The 18,235-nt window shown below is 39.9% G+C and overlaps 4 protein-coding genes across 4 annotated transcripts; 2 read left to right on the top strand and 2 right to left on the bottom strand.

Annotated features, from left to right (window-relative positions):
• Positions 1-62: 62 nt before the first annotated feature.
• LOC117481568 (pre-mRNA-splicing factor ATP-dependent RNA helicase DHX15) lies at positions 63-7,999 on the bottom strand. Its single transcript, XM_034129296.1, has 14 exons — positions 7,825-7,999; positions 6,481-6,817; positions 6,105-6,298; positions 5,830-5,989; positions 5,165-5,383; positions 4,896-5,063; positions 4,352-4,438; positions 4,081-4,230; positions 3,816-3,924; positions 3,522-3,713; positions 2,405-2,527; positions 954-1,144; positions 624-793; positions 63-513 (listed from the first exon to the last, which is right to left on the bottom strand). The coding sequence occupies exons 1-14, from the start codon at positions 7,887-7,889 to the stop codon at positions 396-398; spliced, it is 2,283 nt and encodes a 760-aa protein (XP_033985187.1). The 5' UTR covers positions 7,890-7,999; the 3' UTR covers positions 63-395.
• A 1,219-nt stretch (positions 8,000-9,218) lies between these two features.
• On the top strand, positions 9,219-11,255 carry LOC117481572 (extracellular superoxide dismutase [Cu-Zn]-like). Its single transcript, XM_034129300.1, has 2 exons — positions 9,219-9,508; positions 9,966-11,255. Exons 1-2 carry the CDS (start codon positions 9,495-9,497, stop codon positions 10,597-10,599), a joined length of 648 nt encoding a protein of 215 aa, XP_033985191.1. The 5' UTR covers positions 9,219-9,494; the 3' UTR covers positions 10,600-11,255.
• Positions 11,256-11,979: 724 nt separating this feature from the next.
• LOC117481932 lies at positions 11,980-12,850 on the bottom strand. The gene is made up of 2 exons (XM_034129868.1): positions 12,733-12,850; positions 11,980-12,637 (listed from the first exon to the last, which is right to left on the bottom strand). Exons 1-2 carry the CDS (start codon positions 12,848-12,850, stop codon positions 12,111-12,113), a joined length of 645 nt encoding a protein of 214 aa, XP_033985759.1. The 3' UTR covers positions 11,980-12,110.
• Positions 12,851-16,539: 3,689 nt separating this feature from the next.
• LOC117481573 (extracellular superoxide dismutase [Cu-Zn]-like) lies at positions 16,540-18,084 on the top strand. Its single transcript, XM_034129301.1, has 2 exons — positions 16,540-16,848; positions 17,313-18,084. The coding sequence occupies exons 1-2, from the start codon at positions 16,835-16,837 to the stop codon at positions 17,944-17,946; spliced, it is 648 nt and encodes a 215-aa protein (XP_033985192.1). The 5' UTR covers positions 16,540-16,834; the 3' UTR covers positions 17,947-18,084.
• The last annotated feature ends 151 nt before the right edge of the window (positions 18,085-18,235 follow it).

Here is an 18,235-nt window from a genome sequence, read left to right as displayed (position 1 = left end):
CACAAGAAGATAGGCACCACACTACTTTTGCAAGGCTTTACTAATGAATATGTACGCAGCGATTAAGTCAAAGCTTCTTTATTAAAGAAACAAAGCAAGCACAATTGTTTTTATGACTCGGCAATCTTCTTAAGGAAAGTCAACCACATCTAAATGACATGTTCCTGATATTCCTTTTGAAAATCTTAATAGCCAGGTCTAATATTTGCGGCTGATATTTCATCTGACATTACACTTAGTTACAGAATTAACATTGATGGGGAAAACAAACAAAAAACAAAATAAAACAAAATATAAAAATCAAAATGCCAAATTTCAACATTAAGATACAATGATACAAGAAAATCTAAAACTAAAGGATGCAGTTGTTTTCCAGGACAGTTATTGGCTGTCGCTCAGTACTGGGAATACTCCTTGCTATCTAGTTTGGCAATGATTCGCTCCAGCTGTCTTTTAGCTTCACATTGGGGGAAGTTACCCATTTCATAGTACTGAGGGGCAATCTTCACCAACCTGTAACAGAAGAAAGAAGGAAATCTGTCAGGAGATCATGTGCGAACCATATTCTATTATAACAATTCGTCTTTATGAATATGTATTACTAGAAAAATGACTGCACATACCACTCTGGTTTGATGTCTGTGCAAGTGCGAATGTAGTTTTTGGTGGTCAGGACAAATTCATTATAGAGCACCCACTCGGGCTTGTGGTCCAGGACTGTGGAGGGATGGAGTTGGACCACTTGGTTGTCTTTGACAGTGAGGTAATGACCTGTGCGCTCCAAATGAGCCACCTGGTGGATAAAAAAAACCAGATTCAATCAAATGTATAGAAGAATTCCACAAACATCTATGGTACACTCTTCAGTTATATCCTGTAAAACATTGTGAAATATGTCATTTGATCAGCATCCTATCACAGAGCTGCTTAAACATTTCCTGATTGGTGTTCACCTGCATGAAGAAGCCGGTGCAGAGCGCCCTGCGGATGTTGGTGTAATAATCTCTGCTGGTGAACTCTGTGCTCCGGCGCGGCAGGTTGAAGCGGTCCATGATCCTGGACAGCTGCTGGCGCACGTTGTCAGCTGACATCAGTGAGCGGTAGTTGACAAAGTTATCATAGCACCACTGGTTGGCCTCGTGGTCTGAAAAAAAAGAATGACAAGGATTCAGACATTTGATTAAGTCTCGGGAATTTACGAGAAGAATCATATTTATATTTGTATTATTAACAATTAATTAAATTGTTGTGTGTAATGTAAAAGGAGTCGCTTAAAATGACATATGCCACTGAGAACTATCATCCACATTTACAGTCACTGGTGCAAGATACACAACATAATAAAACTTCTTATCAACATTTCTTTCAGTGTAGAGCAGGGGTGTCAAACTCAATTTAATCGCGGGCCACATCAGCATTATGGCTGCACTCAAAGGGCTGGTTGTAACTTATATATAAATATATATATAAAATAATGTATTATATTACATTATTGCCTCTGCATTGGATTATTATCTGATAGGGTAATAACTTCATAATTAACTACGTCTGAAAGCAGAAGTCTGGGGCAAATAATTGCAAGTCTCTTCAGTGAGAATGTCACAAAATGATTGACATTTTTTTTTAAAGTAACATTTAAAAAAAAAGAGTCAAGTTCTGAGAAAAGGGCACATTCTAAGAAAAAAGGCATATTTAGAAGAAAAAAAGTCAAATTCTGAGAAAAAGTCTAATTTGAGATGCATTGTGGGACATGTAGTTTATGGGCAACGTGCTTCTGTAAATCATCATGTAACCGTAGAATAAACATATTATATTCTTTGCAAGCTCTTGTGAGGCCACAGAAAAATGAAGTCACGGGCCGGATTTGGCCCCCGGGCCTTGAGTTTGACACCCCTGGTGTAGAGGGTCTTACAAACCTGCAACCCGCCCAGCAATAAAAAGTGGACAAAGTAAGAGACAAGATGTAACAAAAAGTGGAGCATCTATGAATCCAGGAAACATTTAACACATGACTTAGCTGGACCAAATTAAAGTGTTACAGTAGTGCAACATGACAGAAAGACACATTTTGCAGAACTCTCCAAAGTCAACTTGACCTGCTTATCTTTACTTCGAGTGGATGTTTAACTTTTCACTGAATGCTGCTTTTGCAACGTTTGGTTTTGTGACATCACCACAGGCTACTGGTACCTAAACCAGTTTGATGTTGACATTTAAAGCCTCAACAGTATATAGGAGAATGAATGGTGACATCTCAAGATAGCTTTCAAGATCAACTTCTCAAATAAAACGTTTTTGCATATTCATAGAGCCAATGTCATAATTTTTGACAAGGTAAATTCTTTCAGACACAAATCCTTATTTCAACCTGAAAATACACATCTCAGAAGGGAGTGACGCTCACTTTGTTTGAAGGCGTGGTAGACGTTGAGCAGCGTCAAGTGATCTCCGTCGATGTGAGCAAACCTCATCTTGGACTCGTCTGCCGCCTTCTTAGCCTCCGTGGGCCGGACAAAACACTGTGGGACTAAACAAGGTTGGTATAGGCCCCAACAAAGCCGCCCATAGGGATGAGTCAAATATTCACAGAAACATGGAGCAAAGCCTATGATGCTAGGGCACTCGACACTGCGTTGGGACAGGGCAGGACCACAAGCTCTATCAAAGGGGGCTGCAGTCTTTTCTCATGGTCATTCCAACTGTAAGGGCTATTAGCTCGTAGAGAGGGGATCATTTAACCACATCTGTAAAACAAGAGTTTTCACACAACTACAAAGTGTTAGGTACACCAGCAATGCTTTTACTTTTCACGATTCAGAAATGTTACTTTTTCGATTCTAGACATAATGCTAGGTCTTTAAGAGAGCACATAATAAAAATACTTCCAGGCTAAATTATATCTATATATAACGACAGAAGTTAAAATTCACAATGCATTATTTCAATGAAAAGAAAACTGATAAATGCGATTCATATGAATAAAATATGATGTGGTGCCTGCCCTATCCACCTCTTAGTGCTGAAACTATTAGAAGTCAACAAAGTTTTGGAGTGCTTCAAATTTCAGAGTTAACCTGTAGCGACTTCACTTTGTGAAATCAAATGCCTGCTGCATGGTTATGAAATAAAATGGTATTGTTGCAGATATTATTAATTATTAGATAAAATAATGATTATTTTAAATACAATATATTATTATACAGTATTTCCTTATCACCAATTAAAATCTTTGTGTAAACTTTGTTATAGGCCTTTTTCTTGCCGTTTCTTACATATGGATACAACCATCTGTATGTGTCACATTAAAAGGTGACGACTGAAGTGCTTCAGCTACCTAATACATGGGTATTAAAAGTGTTTTAAACTGCCCTGATTCACATGGGTTTCAAACTTATTTGAACAATCTTGATTATAGGCAGGACACTTTTCCCCAAAACTACCCGCGAGTAGTACTACGTTTAACCGCAAGAGACTCGGCCTACAGAAGGCAAGGAAGACTTCAGCCCAAACCTGGGCATTACCTGACAGCATGGCAGTAATGGAAAGGATCTCGTTAGAGCAGTTAAACTCGCAGCTGGCAATGACCATCTTAGCCAGCTGGGGGTCCAAAGGGAACTCGGCCATCATGGAGCCCAGCTCCGTCAGGTCGCCGTCATCATTGAGAGCTGCCAGGTAATTCAGCAGCTCGAGGGCCCTCATCAGCGTCTCTGGAGCTGCAGGAAGGGAAGAGGCCGGCCGAAAGGTCAGAGAGTGATGCCAGAGTAGAGATTCAATAAATGTTTTAATAATTATATCTGAAATGCAGACCAACTCACCTGGGGGGTCCATGAAGTCAAAGTGCACAAGGTCATCGATGCCCAGCTTTTTCAGCTGCAGCACAACAGATCCCAAGTTGGATCGAAGAATCTCAGGGTATGTGTTATCCTGGAGTGGGGGTGTGAACGTTTTAATAAACAAAAATAATCTTGAATGTGTTAACAATGTGTCTTCATTCTAAGAACATGCTTAACTAACTCATGTTTTGTTTTTGTAGACTTCTAAATCTCAAGTGAAAATACGAGTGAAGCGGTTGTGACTTGCCTGCATCTCAGTTTTGTAGGCCTTCTCTGTGTAGAGGCGGAAACATTTCCCTGGACGGGTTCTGCCGGCTCGACCCGCCCTCTGCTGGGCCGAAGCTTTACTGATGGCCGTGACAAGCAAAGACTCGACTCTGATACGGGGATTGTAAACCTGGAAACACATTTGAAAGCATGTTTAAAGAAAATAGTTGACTCAAGACATTGATGTGGTACTATATTAAAAACAGTATCATGCAATATAAAGCCAGTGAGTTGAAATAACCTTTGCCTACCTTTTGCTTTGCAAATCCAGGATCAATGACAAACACCACACCGTCTATTGTCAGAGAGGTCTCAGCAATGTTTGTAGAAACCACAACCTGAAGATGAAATTAAAAAGGGAGCGTCAGATATCTATTATCAAAATATGATCTAATAGGGAATATGTATATGCAAATTGCACATCATTTAAAGCCAGCCAAGGAGATACATCGTTTTATCTGGTGTGATACTCCTTATGTATTGCTAGCTCCTCTTAAACTGCTCCGTTTGCTGCCTTCTGGCAGGCGGTACCGCAGCATCAGGACAAAAACCACCAGACTCGGAGACAGTTTCATCCAACAGGCCATATGACTATTTAACACCTGAGCTGGCACTATTTTTATTTTTGTGTTTTTTATATAAATGTCTTGTAATTTGCACTGTTGAGGAACCTGCGATCTAAGCTTTTCATACATTACATATTTACACCGTAGTTGTGAGTATGTTATGACAATAAACCATTGAATCTTGAATCTTAAAGAGACAAATTTAACATATATATTAGTTCAAATGTACCTTTCTTCCTATTGCACCATTGGGCTTTCTTGGAGGAGGAGCCTCAAAGATCCGTTGCTGCTGCTGCGGTGGTAATGTGGAATACAGTGGAATGATTTTGATGTCTCCAACATCAGGTCCTAGGTCATCTACCTCACGCTTGATCCGTTTGCAGGCCTCGTCGATTTCCTGAAAGAAAATGTTAATTGAACTTTGTGAGTTGAGGAAACGGAACAATGCAACTATGATGCCAATTTAACTAACAGTAATACTAGTGCCACATGTCTTACCTCTTGACCAGTGAGAAAGAGCAGGGCGTCTCCTTCTTCTTCCTCACACATATGAATCTGGATGACAGTGCGGATCGCTGCCTCGAGGTAGTCTCGCTCTGGTTCTGGAGTGTAGAAAATCTCTACAGGATGTGTACGCCCGGGAATAGTGAGGAGAGGGCAGTTGTCGAAATACACCTGAAACTTCCCGGCATCAAGCGTGGCACTCATGACGATCACCTGAGTTTGAGGACAAGAGTTTGTTTTAGTTTTTTAGACTAAATTTGGTTTATCTAAGCACCAATATGATGCAACGGTCAGACAAAGTACTACCACATTCCCCTTTATTTGTGGAAAGTGTTACTAAATAATCTGTGTACAGTCCAAATGTAAATGTGATTAGAATCAAAAAGGGACCAGCTAATTCCTCAGACCATGCTGTTAATCATGTTTTTTTCTTTTGATATTTCTATTTTATTATATAAGAAGTCAGCTGCTCGTAAGGAGGAAAGGGAGTGTTCCAGCAGTGATGTGAATCTTTATGAAGAACGAATTAATGGTCCCAGCTAAGTATTTTCCCATAGTATTTTATTTTGTTAGCCTGCCCATTAACTAAAGTGCCTGGTAAAGAAAAACTTAAAAGGAAATAATGGATTGTCGTCATTAAAAAATGAATAAATAAGTACCTTCAGATCTCCTCGTTGACGCACCACCTCCTTGAGTACTCCCATCAGGATATCTGTGGCCAGGGTTCGCTCGTGGGCCTCGTCCAGAATGATCACACCGTAACGCTCCAGCAGCGGGTCATTCATGGCCTCTCGCAGTAACATACCATCTGTCATGTACCTAAAGAAATAACAAACATGCTTGTTAGATTGAGACGGTTGGAACTAACAGTTAGACTTGTTGCTTTGTGCCTATAAAAAGAAGCTATTGGGCATTACAGGCTCTATTCGCTTACTTGAGAATAGTCTTAGCAGAGCTGCAGTCCTCAAATCGAATAGAGTAGCCGACTTCCTGTCCAAGCATGATGTCCATTTCATCTGCCACTCTTTGAGCCACACTCATAGCTGCCACTCTCCTGGGCTGAGTACAGGCTACAGCCCTCTTAGGTCCAGGCTGGCCCTTCACCATGTCCACACACCACTGTGGGATCTGGAGATTGAAGCAAAAGTTGCAATTAATTGAGATAAAAATAATTTAGAGGAGAATTCACTTTTATGCAGCAAAGTGCCATCATACTGGATTTGCTGGTACTTACAAAAGCTTTCAACAAGGATTGCAAAGCTTGTAATGTCTGACATTTAGAAGTCTGGCCAGTATATTGAATTTCTGACCTGTGTGGTCTTTCCAGAGCCAGTTTCTCCAACAAGGACAAAGCTCTGATGACGTGTGATGATATCGCTGAAGTTTTCCTTGTACTCCCACACTGGAAGTTGTAACCGCTTCTTTAGGATCTCGTAGAAGCGTGGAGTGTGCGGCAGGTTGGTGAATGGGTTGATCTGCTGTTGCATAGCCATCTGCTTGATGGGTGCCAAGCAGGGCATGGGCACTGTGATGTTAGACGGGCCAGTAGAAGGCTTTGAGTCTCTGTCCCGGTCTCGATCCCGGTCCCTATCTCGGTCCCTGTCCCTGGAGCGGTCCTCACGGTCTCTGTCACGATCCCTGTCTCTCCTGTCAACATCAGAGCAGGGCATCATACATATTTCCAATGTAAATGATATCATTGTAAAGCTACTTTGTCACCGTCTGCCTATTCTGATGTAAAAATTGCAAAGGTTTAAGTATTTGTTTATACCGGTTAACATCATGTGGGTTGAGTAACAGAGCATTTCTTACTAGCGTTGGTTGTATAATGGTTTAAATACTGTTTTGTTTTTATCTAGCCAACTCTCTTGCAAAAGTAAAATAGACACACATGCAACTCAACTGCATCAATTAACAATAAAGACTATAACACCTGGATGTATTTTAGTAATTGTAATTGCTATTTCTTTTGTTATCTTTCATATTTTATGCATGCCTGCCAAATTATTTTTGCTCTTTTTGGCTCTTCACTTTAGTCGAAGCAAACCTAATTTCGCCTCTGTGGGCGGGGTATTCTGATACTGAGCCTGTCACTACAAAATGCATAAACACCACAACAGAATGAACTCATAGTTCAGACTAACATTAAAACTGAACATTACAACCTTCATATTGGTGTAAAGTGACCTAACAAAACAAAATGAGTGAGGTCTTAATAAAGCGGTTGTTTCTTGTTGTGGTAACGAAGTTTCGGTTAGCAGGGCAATAATGCTAGAGCAGAATAAGGTTTGTTGGGAGCTCTTTACGTGATAATTCATAGTAACAAGTTATAATTCCAGAACGTAGAACGTTAGCCACATACATACGTGCCTGTATGGTGAACGGTTGTTAGCTTTAGCCGTCCTCCGCAGCTAACACTGACATGACGTTATAGCAAAAACACAATATATGTTTAACTCTATATAAGGAGGACATTCGGGTAAGGGTAGGCAGGGACTACAACCAAAGCTATACAATGGTTAGGTTATGGTTCTATTGTCCCGGTTTTGATTACCCATCCATGGTGGCTATTAGCCAAATGATCTAGCTTCAGCTAACAGTTAGCTTGTAGCTAACCGCTTAAAGCGACATGTTTCCTCTGGAGCTTCACTCACCCTTCAGACCTCTTCTTGGTGGAAGAGTAGTCATCCCCCAAATCAAGGCGATGTCTTTTTGACATCTTTAGGTAATTATGTAGTTTATATTTGATCAATTAGCGCGGATACAATTCCACCGGGCAATATGCTAACTCCAGATTCTTGTGATTATTATTTCTTTTTTTCACTTTTGTTGTTGTTGCAGTTGCTGTACAGATTTGATTACTGCCACCTGCTGGTCTGGAGTATGCACTGACCTTAGCCATTTTCGTCAAATTGTTTATGATCATAGGTGTGATTTGCTTCTGGGGACTTGGGACATGTCCCCACAACTTTTTGAAATAGCCAATTTTGTCCCCACCATTTTTAAAAGTGTAACTTATAAATATACTGAAAAATTGCGTGCACAAAGAAATGTAACAAACAAGAACACTGGTTTATTGTCAAGATGTGCAATTTGGACATGTTAATACACTTTTTATAGAATATTAAGCCCAATTTCACAAATTGTTATTTTGTCTCAGGAGGCTTTACAGTTTATACAGAACATGAATACGCCAGAAATTCCCGGTGCTGTAAGTTTTTTAAATATTTATTGAAGAGAGAAGAGTCACCAAATAAAAGTGGAACTGGTCAGAGGAAGTGAAATGAAATATGATAGCAACTCAAAGATATTGTTAAAGACACGTGCGCTTGTAGAAACTTTCAGAGCAATTGAAAGTACATAAAGTTATAAATGTTGTCGTATCCACAGAATACAAGGCTACCAAGCAAAACAACATTGTGTGAAACACAGACACAGAAATGTATGAATACATGAATTTAAGTGTAAATGTAGAAATACATTAAAGATATATAATAATGTGTGTTCTGTTTTATTCCCAACTTAAATTTTTTTATTTATATATTCATTTATTTTCATTTTTTTCTTGTGTTTATTTATTCCTGTATTTATTTATTTGTTCTTGTGTTTATTTATTTGTGCTAACTTTTTTCTTTAGTATTCTAAAATGTTTTAATTTAAATGTGTTTTGTGTGGCACACATTTTTGGATTGGTGATATGCCCTGAATTTATATATATATATAATATCAATGATTTTTAATGCTAAAAAAATAGGAAAAATGTGTGCTATCTTAACATCCTCACACACATAAAGGGTATTTTCCAAGGTTTGTAATAAATTACAATAGAACTTTAGAAGATCATTTCAATTGCTTCCACTTCCATGTGATGTGATCCATTGTTTTATAAGAATATCTGGATTTAGAACAATAGCAGAATGTCCATCGAATATCCAACCTCAAACTAACTTCACCCCCCCCCCCCCCCCCCCCCCCCCCCGCCCGTGATGAGCTGATTATATGCAGCTGCCGAGTGAATGTATAGTATATAGACCTACCCAGTCTTCCTGAAAGAACTTGCGCTGAACTTCATATCCACTATAAAACACGAAGGACGAGTTTTTGTTCGAAGAAGGCAAATTAGATTCAGCAGCACGTCTGGAAGAAGTTGCATATGTCTGACTCATGAAAAGACCGATGCTCCACCCTCAGCAAACAGAAAACAACGTCCACTGACAGCTAAATACAAGATTTTTTGGGCTCGACAGGCTTCAACAGGGTAGAGTGTATCATCAGTAAAGACCTTTCAACAAGTTGTCGTTTTTGATGGGATTTGTTGCTTAACATGCGTCTACACGGGTAAGTCGATTTTAGGCTGCCTGAAGTCTGCGTTTTGCTTTTAATTAACTCCATCTGCAGAGTAAAAGATTGCGACATTGTATTTATTTATCGTGTACGCTTCATTTAGCTTGTCTGATTTCAGATTTGATATCCTAAAGATATGACGATAATGTGACTGTCTTACTGAAACCGCCCAATTGTATTACAAGTAGCTCAAAAGAACTCAAACATTTCTGCAATATTAAAATCCTTCTAACATGTTGATTAACCCCATAACGTGAGTTTTTCACCTTGTTTTTTTTCCCGAACGCCTTTTGAATAATGCATGACTTTTACCAGGAACAGAGTAGTTATACAAATGCTACTACTTTAACTTAAATTAAGGAATCTAAATACAGCAATCAATGTTTATTGTCATGCAACACATGAGTTTATCCATTTGAGGCACTCTCCTAACGATTTTAACATTTTTCAGGTCAATGAATATACTAGGAGCAGCAGTGTTGGTTCTGCTGGCCGGCTGTCAGCAATGTGTCTCCACTGACACTCCACCAGAGGTCAGGCAGAACAATAGTACTCTGTACTCAGCCTGCAAAATGAGACCCAGCACCTCACTCCCTGAAGGCCTGCCAAAAGTGTACGGTCAGGTGCTGTTTAAGCAGGAATATCCTGAGGGGAAACTCAAGGTGCTCCTTCAGTTCAGTGGCTTCCCCACAGAGAGCGCCCCAGTGCCCAGAGCGGTGCACATCCATCAGTTTGGAGACCTGAGCCAGGGGTGTGACTCCACTGGAGGCCACTACAACCCACACAGCGTACATCACCCAGACCACCCTGGAGACTTCGGTAACTTTGTGGCTCTGAAAGGAAAAATCAATACGATGATAGAGTCTGAGGCCACGCTGTTCACAGGGCTGTCTGTGATTGGAAGAGCCGTGGTGATCCATGAGAGGGAGGACGACTTGGGGAGTGGGGGAGACGCTGGGAGCCTGCTGAGTGGAAACGCAGGCCGGAGGCTTGGCTGCTGCATCATTGGGATTTCTCCCCCCAGCCTCTGGAATATGAAGTATGAGGTGTATAATAAACGTAAGCTTGTGGATGCTGGCATGTAGGGCAATTAAAGAGATTTTCCCTTGATTAAATCATTGATTGGATCCATTGGATCCATTGTATCCCTTGTGTGGCTTATCAAAAATGGTGGGAAAGTGTCTTGAGAATTCAACTGCTCCAAAAATAAAATAAATGCTCAGTTCTTTAATCCTTGGTGATTTTCTGACTTTTCCTTAAACACCATCGGTTTAAATTTGTTTATGACCAAAGTAGCGACACTACCCGAACTAAGAAGGTTAACATGGTATTCATTACAAATGCATTCATTTGCATGTGAATGTCATTTCAAATATATTATCACGCTTACAAAAACCTCCATTACATCCGTGCAGTGCAGGTTTCTATATAATTCTATACTTAAAACATGTTTTTATTCAGTTGAATCATTTATTTTGCAGAAATAAATCCATGTTGTGCACATTCAACAAATATACACGTATGGTTTTGTGGTATTTCTATCTGATGAGTTAATACTTTTTGCTACAAAACATGACAACGTCAGTGCTGGTAATACTACATGTTGTGGGTTCTTTGTGTAACAGACGAGTGAACTCTTAACTAAATTTATGTTCAAAGTCAACTGTCCTTAATAAAAAGTGGTTTGGAAATGTTTGCATTGTTTTTAAAGAAAATAAATAAAGTTTCTGCTTAAGCTAAACATCTGGCTGATTTATTTGTTGTAGAGATCGTTAACATGGTTTCCTAAATGTGGAGGCAGAGGCATGGACGGAGGTAGAAAGATAAAGGAGAAATCCTAAGCAACACCTTTAAGTTCATGTCAAATGCAATTGCACGTGTCCCTTTATTTTTTTGTTAGTTCTATAGAAAACCTAAACCAGTGTCTTATTCCAGAGATAACATTAGACATGTTATTAAAATGACATTTTCCTTCAATGTTGGGTTCATATTCAGTCTTAAGTAAATCTCAAAGACTGACATTGTGTCAATGCAGAGAAATCTAAATCATCCCACCTGGTATATGAAACACAAATTCTACAGCCCTTTTTTGCTACTTTTTAAATGAACTTGAATCATAGTTCCTCCCGCTCTGATACAAACGCATAAAGCTTCAAACTTTCTGGCTGAGGTTTGGGTTTCCTGTTTTAGAAAGGAAGCTAATCTCTACCAAAATGAGCTCCAAAAAAGTTGTGGAGGCTGTTATAGCAGCGTATTGTTCAACAATCACATGCGGGTGTTACGGTCAGGTTTCAACATTCTTTGGACCATTTATACATAAGACTCAAAACAGATCAAATTAAAGCATAAATAACATTGTTGGTTACTGACAGTGGACATATAGATATTTGTTTTGTTTCTCAGGAGGCATTCCCGTTCCTCTGACAGGGATATATTCATTTTTCTACTGTCAGTCAATCGTAACAACTCAGGTGTGTTTCATTATTCATAACAATGAATAAAGTAGCATTAATAATGTTCAAATGTATCAATTATCCTCATGTTTCTGAGGATTTCTCCTGATGCTCTGCACCACGAGAGCGGCTCGTGGAAGACTTCACATTTCCTGACTTACACAAACATCTGTCTCCTCTGTAAGCTCTGTCTCCTGGTTTGACTGGACGTCCTCCTGCTCTTCGTCAGCAGGTGACATTGTGCTATTGATGTTTTCCTGTATCAAAATACACTCCGTTTCAACATTTTCAGTGCATTTCTCTGACTCTTCCTCACTTTCTCCTGTGGGGTCAGAGTTCTCTAAAGTTTGCTGTATGTGGCAGAGGTCTGACGGATGTTGGGTTGGAGAGGAGACACTCACACACTCCTCTTCTCTTGACTGCTGAATGGTTAAATCCGTTGTGACCTGTGATTGGCCGATGTCAAGACACTCCTCACTGTCTGGTGTTTGTGTCTGAGGGCTGGCTGGCTCTTCCTCGGCTGGTTGGCATGTTTCCTCGCTGGAAGCCGATGGTGTCTCCACGAGAGGCTCCCCTCCATTACCTGACACAGCGGGGGGTTCAATCTCTTGGATGGAGATTTCTGTGGAGCTCTGCTGATCCACGGCTATTTCTTCTGACACTTCATCACCTATATGAATAGAAGATTTAAGAAATGTAATCTCTGCAACACAGAACCATAGATGGCGTACACTGAGAGAAGTTTAGGGCACATTGATCCCTCACCTTCCTTTCCAGGAGACTCTGTTGTCTCCGCCTGCTGAGTGTTCAGGATGATGGTTTCTTTTCCTCCTATTATGACAAAATATAATTCAAAGTAAGCCTTAATAAAAGCACGAGACATCCAGAAAGCTGTATGCAGTGGTGGACAATGACTAAGTCCATTTAATTTACTTATGTCCAATTTTAAATTATTTGTACTACATGAGAAAATCTACTCCACTAGTCAACAAATGTACTTAGATTTATTTCATAAGTTAAGTTACTGCTAATAATGCAATATATTAACAAAAAAACACCATATAATGTATTGAATTGAATAACAATTACTTGGTGATATTTATAAGTTATTAAGCAGTAATATTTAATAAAAAATAATCGACACCTTTCAAATCTGCCACATTTAAGGGTGGTACATTTTAATGCATCAACAATTATTTTGGTACGTTAAGTATGATGCTAATACTTTTGAATTCAGAATTGCTACTTGTAATAAACTATTATTCTACATTTTCATTTGCTATTTCTATGAAAACATCGAGTATGAGTTCCAACAATGCTTGTCACTGTTGTATTGAATAGAAAAGAGTACATTTAATTTGGGAAAGTATGAGAAGTTATTGAAGAAGATGAAGTTTGCATGTTAAAAAGTATTAAGAGAAAGTGAGAGAAACGTACTTCCATATATTCCCAGAGACACATTATAAGTCAGGCCTTCAGGAAGCAAGAAGCAAAAGGACAGAAGGAAGGATAAGGCATGTCAATTATTATTGTGTCACCTTCATAATCTAAATTATTGCATTAAAACAAATAAAAACAACAACAGGAAGCAGCCCTCTCACCTGCTCTCCGGCTCTTTCTAACTGTCGGACCAGATCCTCTCGCTCATGAGCAGGAAAGTGTCGAGTGCCGACCTCCTCGTCTCCAAGCCTCTGTTTGGTGATGGTCATTCGTAAAAGCTGTTGGGAGAGAGATACATAGTTTTGTATTTTGCACAGTTTTCCAGTTTTCTGCTTTATTTAATCTGATAAACCTCTTTTTCTGCATGAACTTTTATGCCGACTCAAATCAGATACATGTATTCTTAACTATAAATATTTGTAATATATGCAAGACCGAAAAAGAGAACTATTCATATTTAATTTGATTGCAATGTCCAGTATGTTGAACAGTGTTTACCTTGTTGTCACCTTGAGCTTCCACCAGGCGTTGTTTCAGCTCCTTCACCTCCTCAGAAAGTTCACTGCTCTTTTCTCTGGAGTCCCTCAGTAGCTGGGCTAAATTCACCTGAAGAGGACATGAAGATACAATCACTACCACTACACAGACTTATAATTGGTCTGTTACATTAATATATCCACGATAAACAATTAAAGCTATACAGAACAATAATTTTATGTTACAGTTTTTCTCGATTGCTAACACACTTTTTTTTTTTAATTGCTCAGTTTCTCAGAACACTAAACACAATTCACAAAACCACACACCCAAAGTGCAAAACACCTAATTTCTCCTGTTAAGTGAAGAACTGCACTCAAAACTATATAAACACTTACCAAATGCAAACTTTTGCACCAAATATAACACACTTCATTCATAATACTAGATTGTTTGACCACCCAACTACACACTGCTGAGCATAATCTAAAGCACTTTCATCTTTTATGAGCTATGCTCTGTACATAGAGGTTTCTGCAGAGAAAGATTGCTTGAGTATACAGAAATACAGTAAATGAAGAAATACAAATGAGTTGTTGAAAAAAATCATATTTTATTCAAAAATAACATTGTGCAACATGCATCTCAGCCCATACAGTAGTTACTATGCTTCAGGGAGGCTGTGGCTCGGTGAATAGTGTGCTGGACTTCGAATCAGGGGATAGCAAGTTCGAGTCCCACTGCAGTCAGCATGTTGTTGTGTCCCTGGGCAAGACACTTCACCCCAAATTGCTCCTGTGGGGAATGTCCACAGTATTGAGTATGTAAGTCGCTTTGGATAAAAGCGTCTAACAAATGACATGTAATGCTTCGGATCTCTCTAAGTTTGATGGCATTGTTTGCCAAAACCCAGTTTGTAACTGCTGCTTCCTGTGCCTCATTGAAAATCCTTAGCTTTCCACCTGCACCTCTTTTTTTCTCAGTCCTTCAGATAAACAACAAAGATATAGTGGTTGGTCAGTGTCTGTGTTGCATAAAAGTCAGTTTACCACAGTACATTGTGCAGGATTTTTGTACAGTTATATGCAACATGCCAACAATTCAATTACAGTAATGAAGTAAATACGTTTCACACAACAGATGATATATCATGAATTATGCAGAGCTAAAAACTGGTAACTAACCTGTTTTCAAGTCTAAGTGTCCGGATTACAGAGGCAACAGTGAATCGGCTTAGATTAGGCTGAACCCTCTGTCCAGCCTCTCTCATCGTCAACATGGTTGATAACATTTCATTTCATTAGAGAGTATTCTTCTTTGTCCGCCGCATGCGGGCCGCCGGCTCTATCCACTGGGCTATCTATTCTTTAAACTGTTTAATTTTTTTGTAATAATCATAATTGTCTTTTTGTTCACAACTTCTCCACATTTTGAAGTGCAAATCAACATGGCACTTTTTGCAAACCACTGCACACGTTTCTCCACGTAAGACACAGGAATCTGACATAAAGTCACGTGTTAGCTGATTTAAAACACTGATATTCAAAATGCCTCACACATGGACCAATAATCAAGAAACACATTCCACCTGACCAAACACCTGATAGCATAATTGTTGGCACATCAATCAGGATGTTAGCACTATAAAAAGACCACAGGTGAGTACTTTCTTACAGCAACAATGGAAGCCAACATGGAAGCAAGAGCAAGAGCAAGAGGAAGAGGAAGAGGAAGAGCTGAGCTGAGAGTGAGAGGAGGAGGAAGAGGTGGGGTGAGAGTGAGAGGAAGAAGAATGAGAGGTAGAGGTAGACCTGGAGGGGCGACGTCCTCCACTGCAACTGGTTCAAATCCTGGTATGGATGAACTTTTAATCATTGTCCGCTTTTCAACTTTAATACTATAACTGATAAAAGGTGTGTGTGTGTGTGTGTGTGTGTGTGTGTGTGTGTGTGTGTGTGTGTGTGTGTGTGTGTGTGTGTGTGTGTGTGTGTGTGTGTGTGTGTGTGTGTGTGTGTGTGTGTGTGTGTGTGTGTGTGTGTGTGTGTGTGTGTGTGTGTGTGTGTGTGTGTGTGTGTGTGTGTGTGTGTGTGTGTGTGTGTGTGTGTGTGTGTGTGTGTGTGTGTGTGTGTGTGTGTGTGTGTGTGTGTGTGTGTGTGGAATATTTTTCAAGGCAAAGATACGTTAAACCCACTGCAGTCTTGCACTTCGCCAGGAGAGGTCGCTGTAACTGAAGCTTCGAGAAATGAACCTATTTCCGACACAATTGTCCAAGTGGTTCGATGATTCATTCAAAGCTTCATTTGCCCATCACTAGTTTAGAGTTTTGGAGATTTGAGCAGATGTTTTGCTCTTTGAGTGTCAGTTAAAATAATTGTGCTTTATGTATAATTGTAGTGTGTTAACAATCGAGAAAAACTGTAATAGCCATTTCAGCCATTTAGAGTATGTCAAATTCACTTGATTCCTTGGGAATGGTCATTTAATGCAAATTGTAGAACCTTTATTTTTAGACAAATATCTTTTCTGTTTTGCCATTTATTCCTTCCATTTTAAAGTGTGGCTGCAGCACGGTAATTGGCTGCTGGAAAATGAGGTGAAATGTAATAGGTTAAAGAGACGCCCGTGATGAGCTGATTATATGCAGCTGCGGAGTGAATGTATAGTATATAGGCCTACCCAGTCTTCCTGAAAGAACTTCATATCCACGATAAACACGAAGGACGAGTTTTTGTTCGAAGAAGGCAAATTAGATTCAGCAGCACGTCTGGAAGAAGTTGCATATGTCTGACTCGTGAAAAGACCGGTGCTCCACCCTCAGCAAACAGTAAACAACGCCTACTGACAGTTTATACAAGATTTTTTGGGCTCGACAGGCTTCAACAGGGTAGAGTGTATCATCAGTAAAGACCTTTCAACAAGTTGTCGTTTTTGATGGGATTTGTTGTTTAACATGCGTCTACACGGGTAAGTCGATTTTAGGCTGCCTGAAGTCTGCGTTTTGCTCTTAATTAATTCCATCTGCAGAGTAAAAGATTGCGACATCGTATTTATTTATCGTGTACGCTTCATTTAGCTTATTTGTCTGATTTCAGATTTGATATCCTAAAGATATGACGATAATGTGACTGTCTTACTGAAACCGCCCAATTGTATTACAAGTAGCTCAAAAGAACTCAAACATTTCTGCAATATTAAAATCCTTCTAACATGTTGATTAACCCCATAATGTGAGTTTTTCACCTTGTTTTTTTTCCCGAACGCCTTTTGAATAATGCATGACTTTTACCAGGAACAGAGTAGTTATACAAATGCTACTACTTTAACTTAAATTAAGGAATCTAAATACAGCAATCAATGTTTATTGTCATGCAACACATGATGAGTTTATCCATTTGAGGCACTCTCCTAACGATTTTAACATTTTTCAGGTCAATGAATATACTAGGAGCAGCAGTGTTGGTTCTGCTGGCCGGCTGTCAGCAATGTGTCTCCACTGACACTCCACCAGAGGTCAGGCAGAACAATAGTACTCTGTACTCAGCCTGCAAAATGAGACCCAGCACCTCACTCCCTGAAGGCCTGCCAAAAGTGTACGGTCAGGTGCTGTTTAAGCAGGAATATCCTGAGGGGAAACTCAAGGTGCTCCTTCAGTTCAGTGGCTTCCCCACAGAGAGCGCCCCAGTGCCCAGAGCGGTGCACATCCATCAGTTTGGAGACCTGAGCCAGGGGTGTGACTCCACTGGAGGCCACTACAACCCACACAGCGTACATCACCCAGACCACCCTGGAGACTTCGGTAACTTTGTGGCTCTGAAAGGAAAAATCAATACGATGATAGAGTCTGAGGCCACGCTGTTCACAGGGCTGTCTGTGATTGGAAGAGCCGTGGTGATCCATGAGAGGGAGGACGACTTGGGGAGTGGGGGAGATGCTGGGAGCCTGCTGAGTGGAAACGCAGGCCGGAGGCTTGGCTGCTGCATCATTGGGATTTCTCCCCCCAGCCTCTGGAATATGAAGTATGAGGTGTATAATAAACGTAAGCTTGTGGATGCTGGCATGTAGGGCAATTAAAGAGATTTTCCCTTGATTAAATCATTGATTGGATCCATTGGATCCCTTGTGTGGCTTATCAAAAATGGTGGGAAAGTGTCTTGAGAATTCAATTGCTCCAAAAATAAAATAAATGCTTCCTTCCTTTAATCCTTGGTGATTTTCTGACTTTTCTTTAAACACCATCGGTTTAAATTGTAGTTTATGACCAAAGCGACACTACCCGAACTAAGAAGGTTAACATGGTATTCATTACAAATGCATTCATTTCAAATATATTATCACGCTTACAAAAACCTCC

This window comes from Trematomus bernacchii, unplaced genomic scaffold, assembly GCF_902827165.1.
Source record: "Trematomus bernacchii unplaced genomic scaffold, fTreBer1.1, whole genome shotgun sequence".
NCBI lineage: Eukaryota > Metazoa > Chordata > Actinopteri > Perciformes > Nototheniidae > Trematomus > Trematomus bernacchii.
The sequence above is the reverse complement of the archived record's forward strand: the minus strand, read 5'-3'. Positions and strand labels throughout refer to the sequence as shown.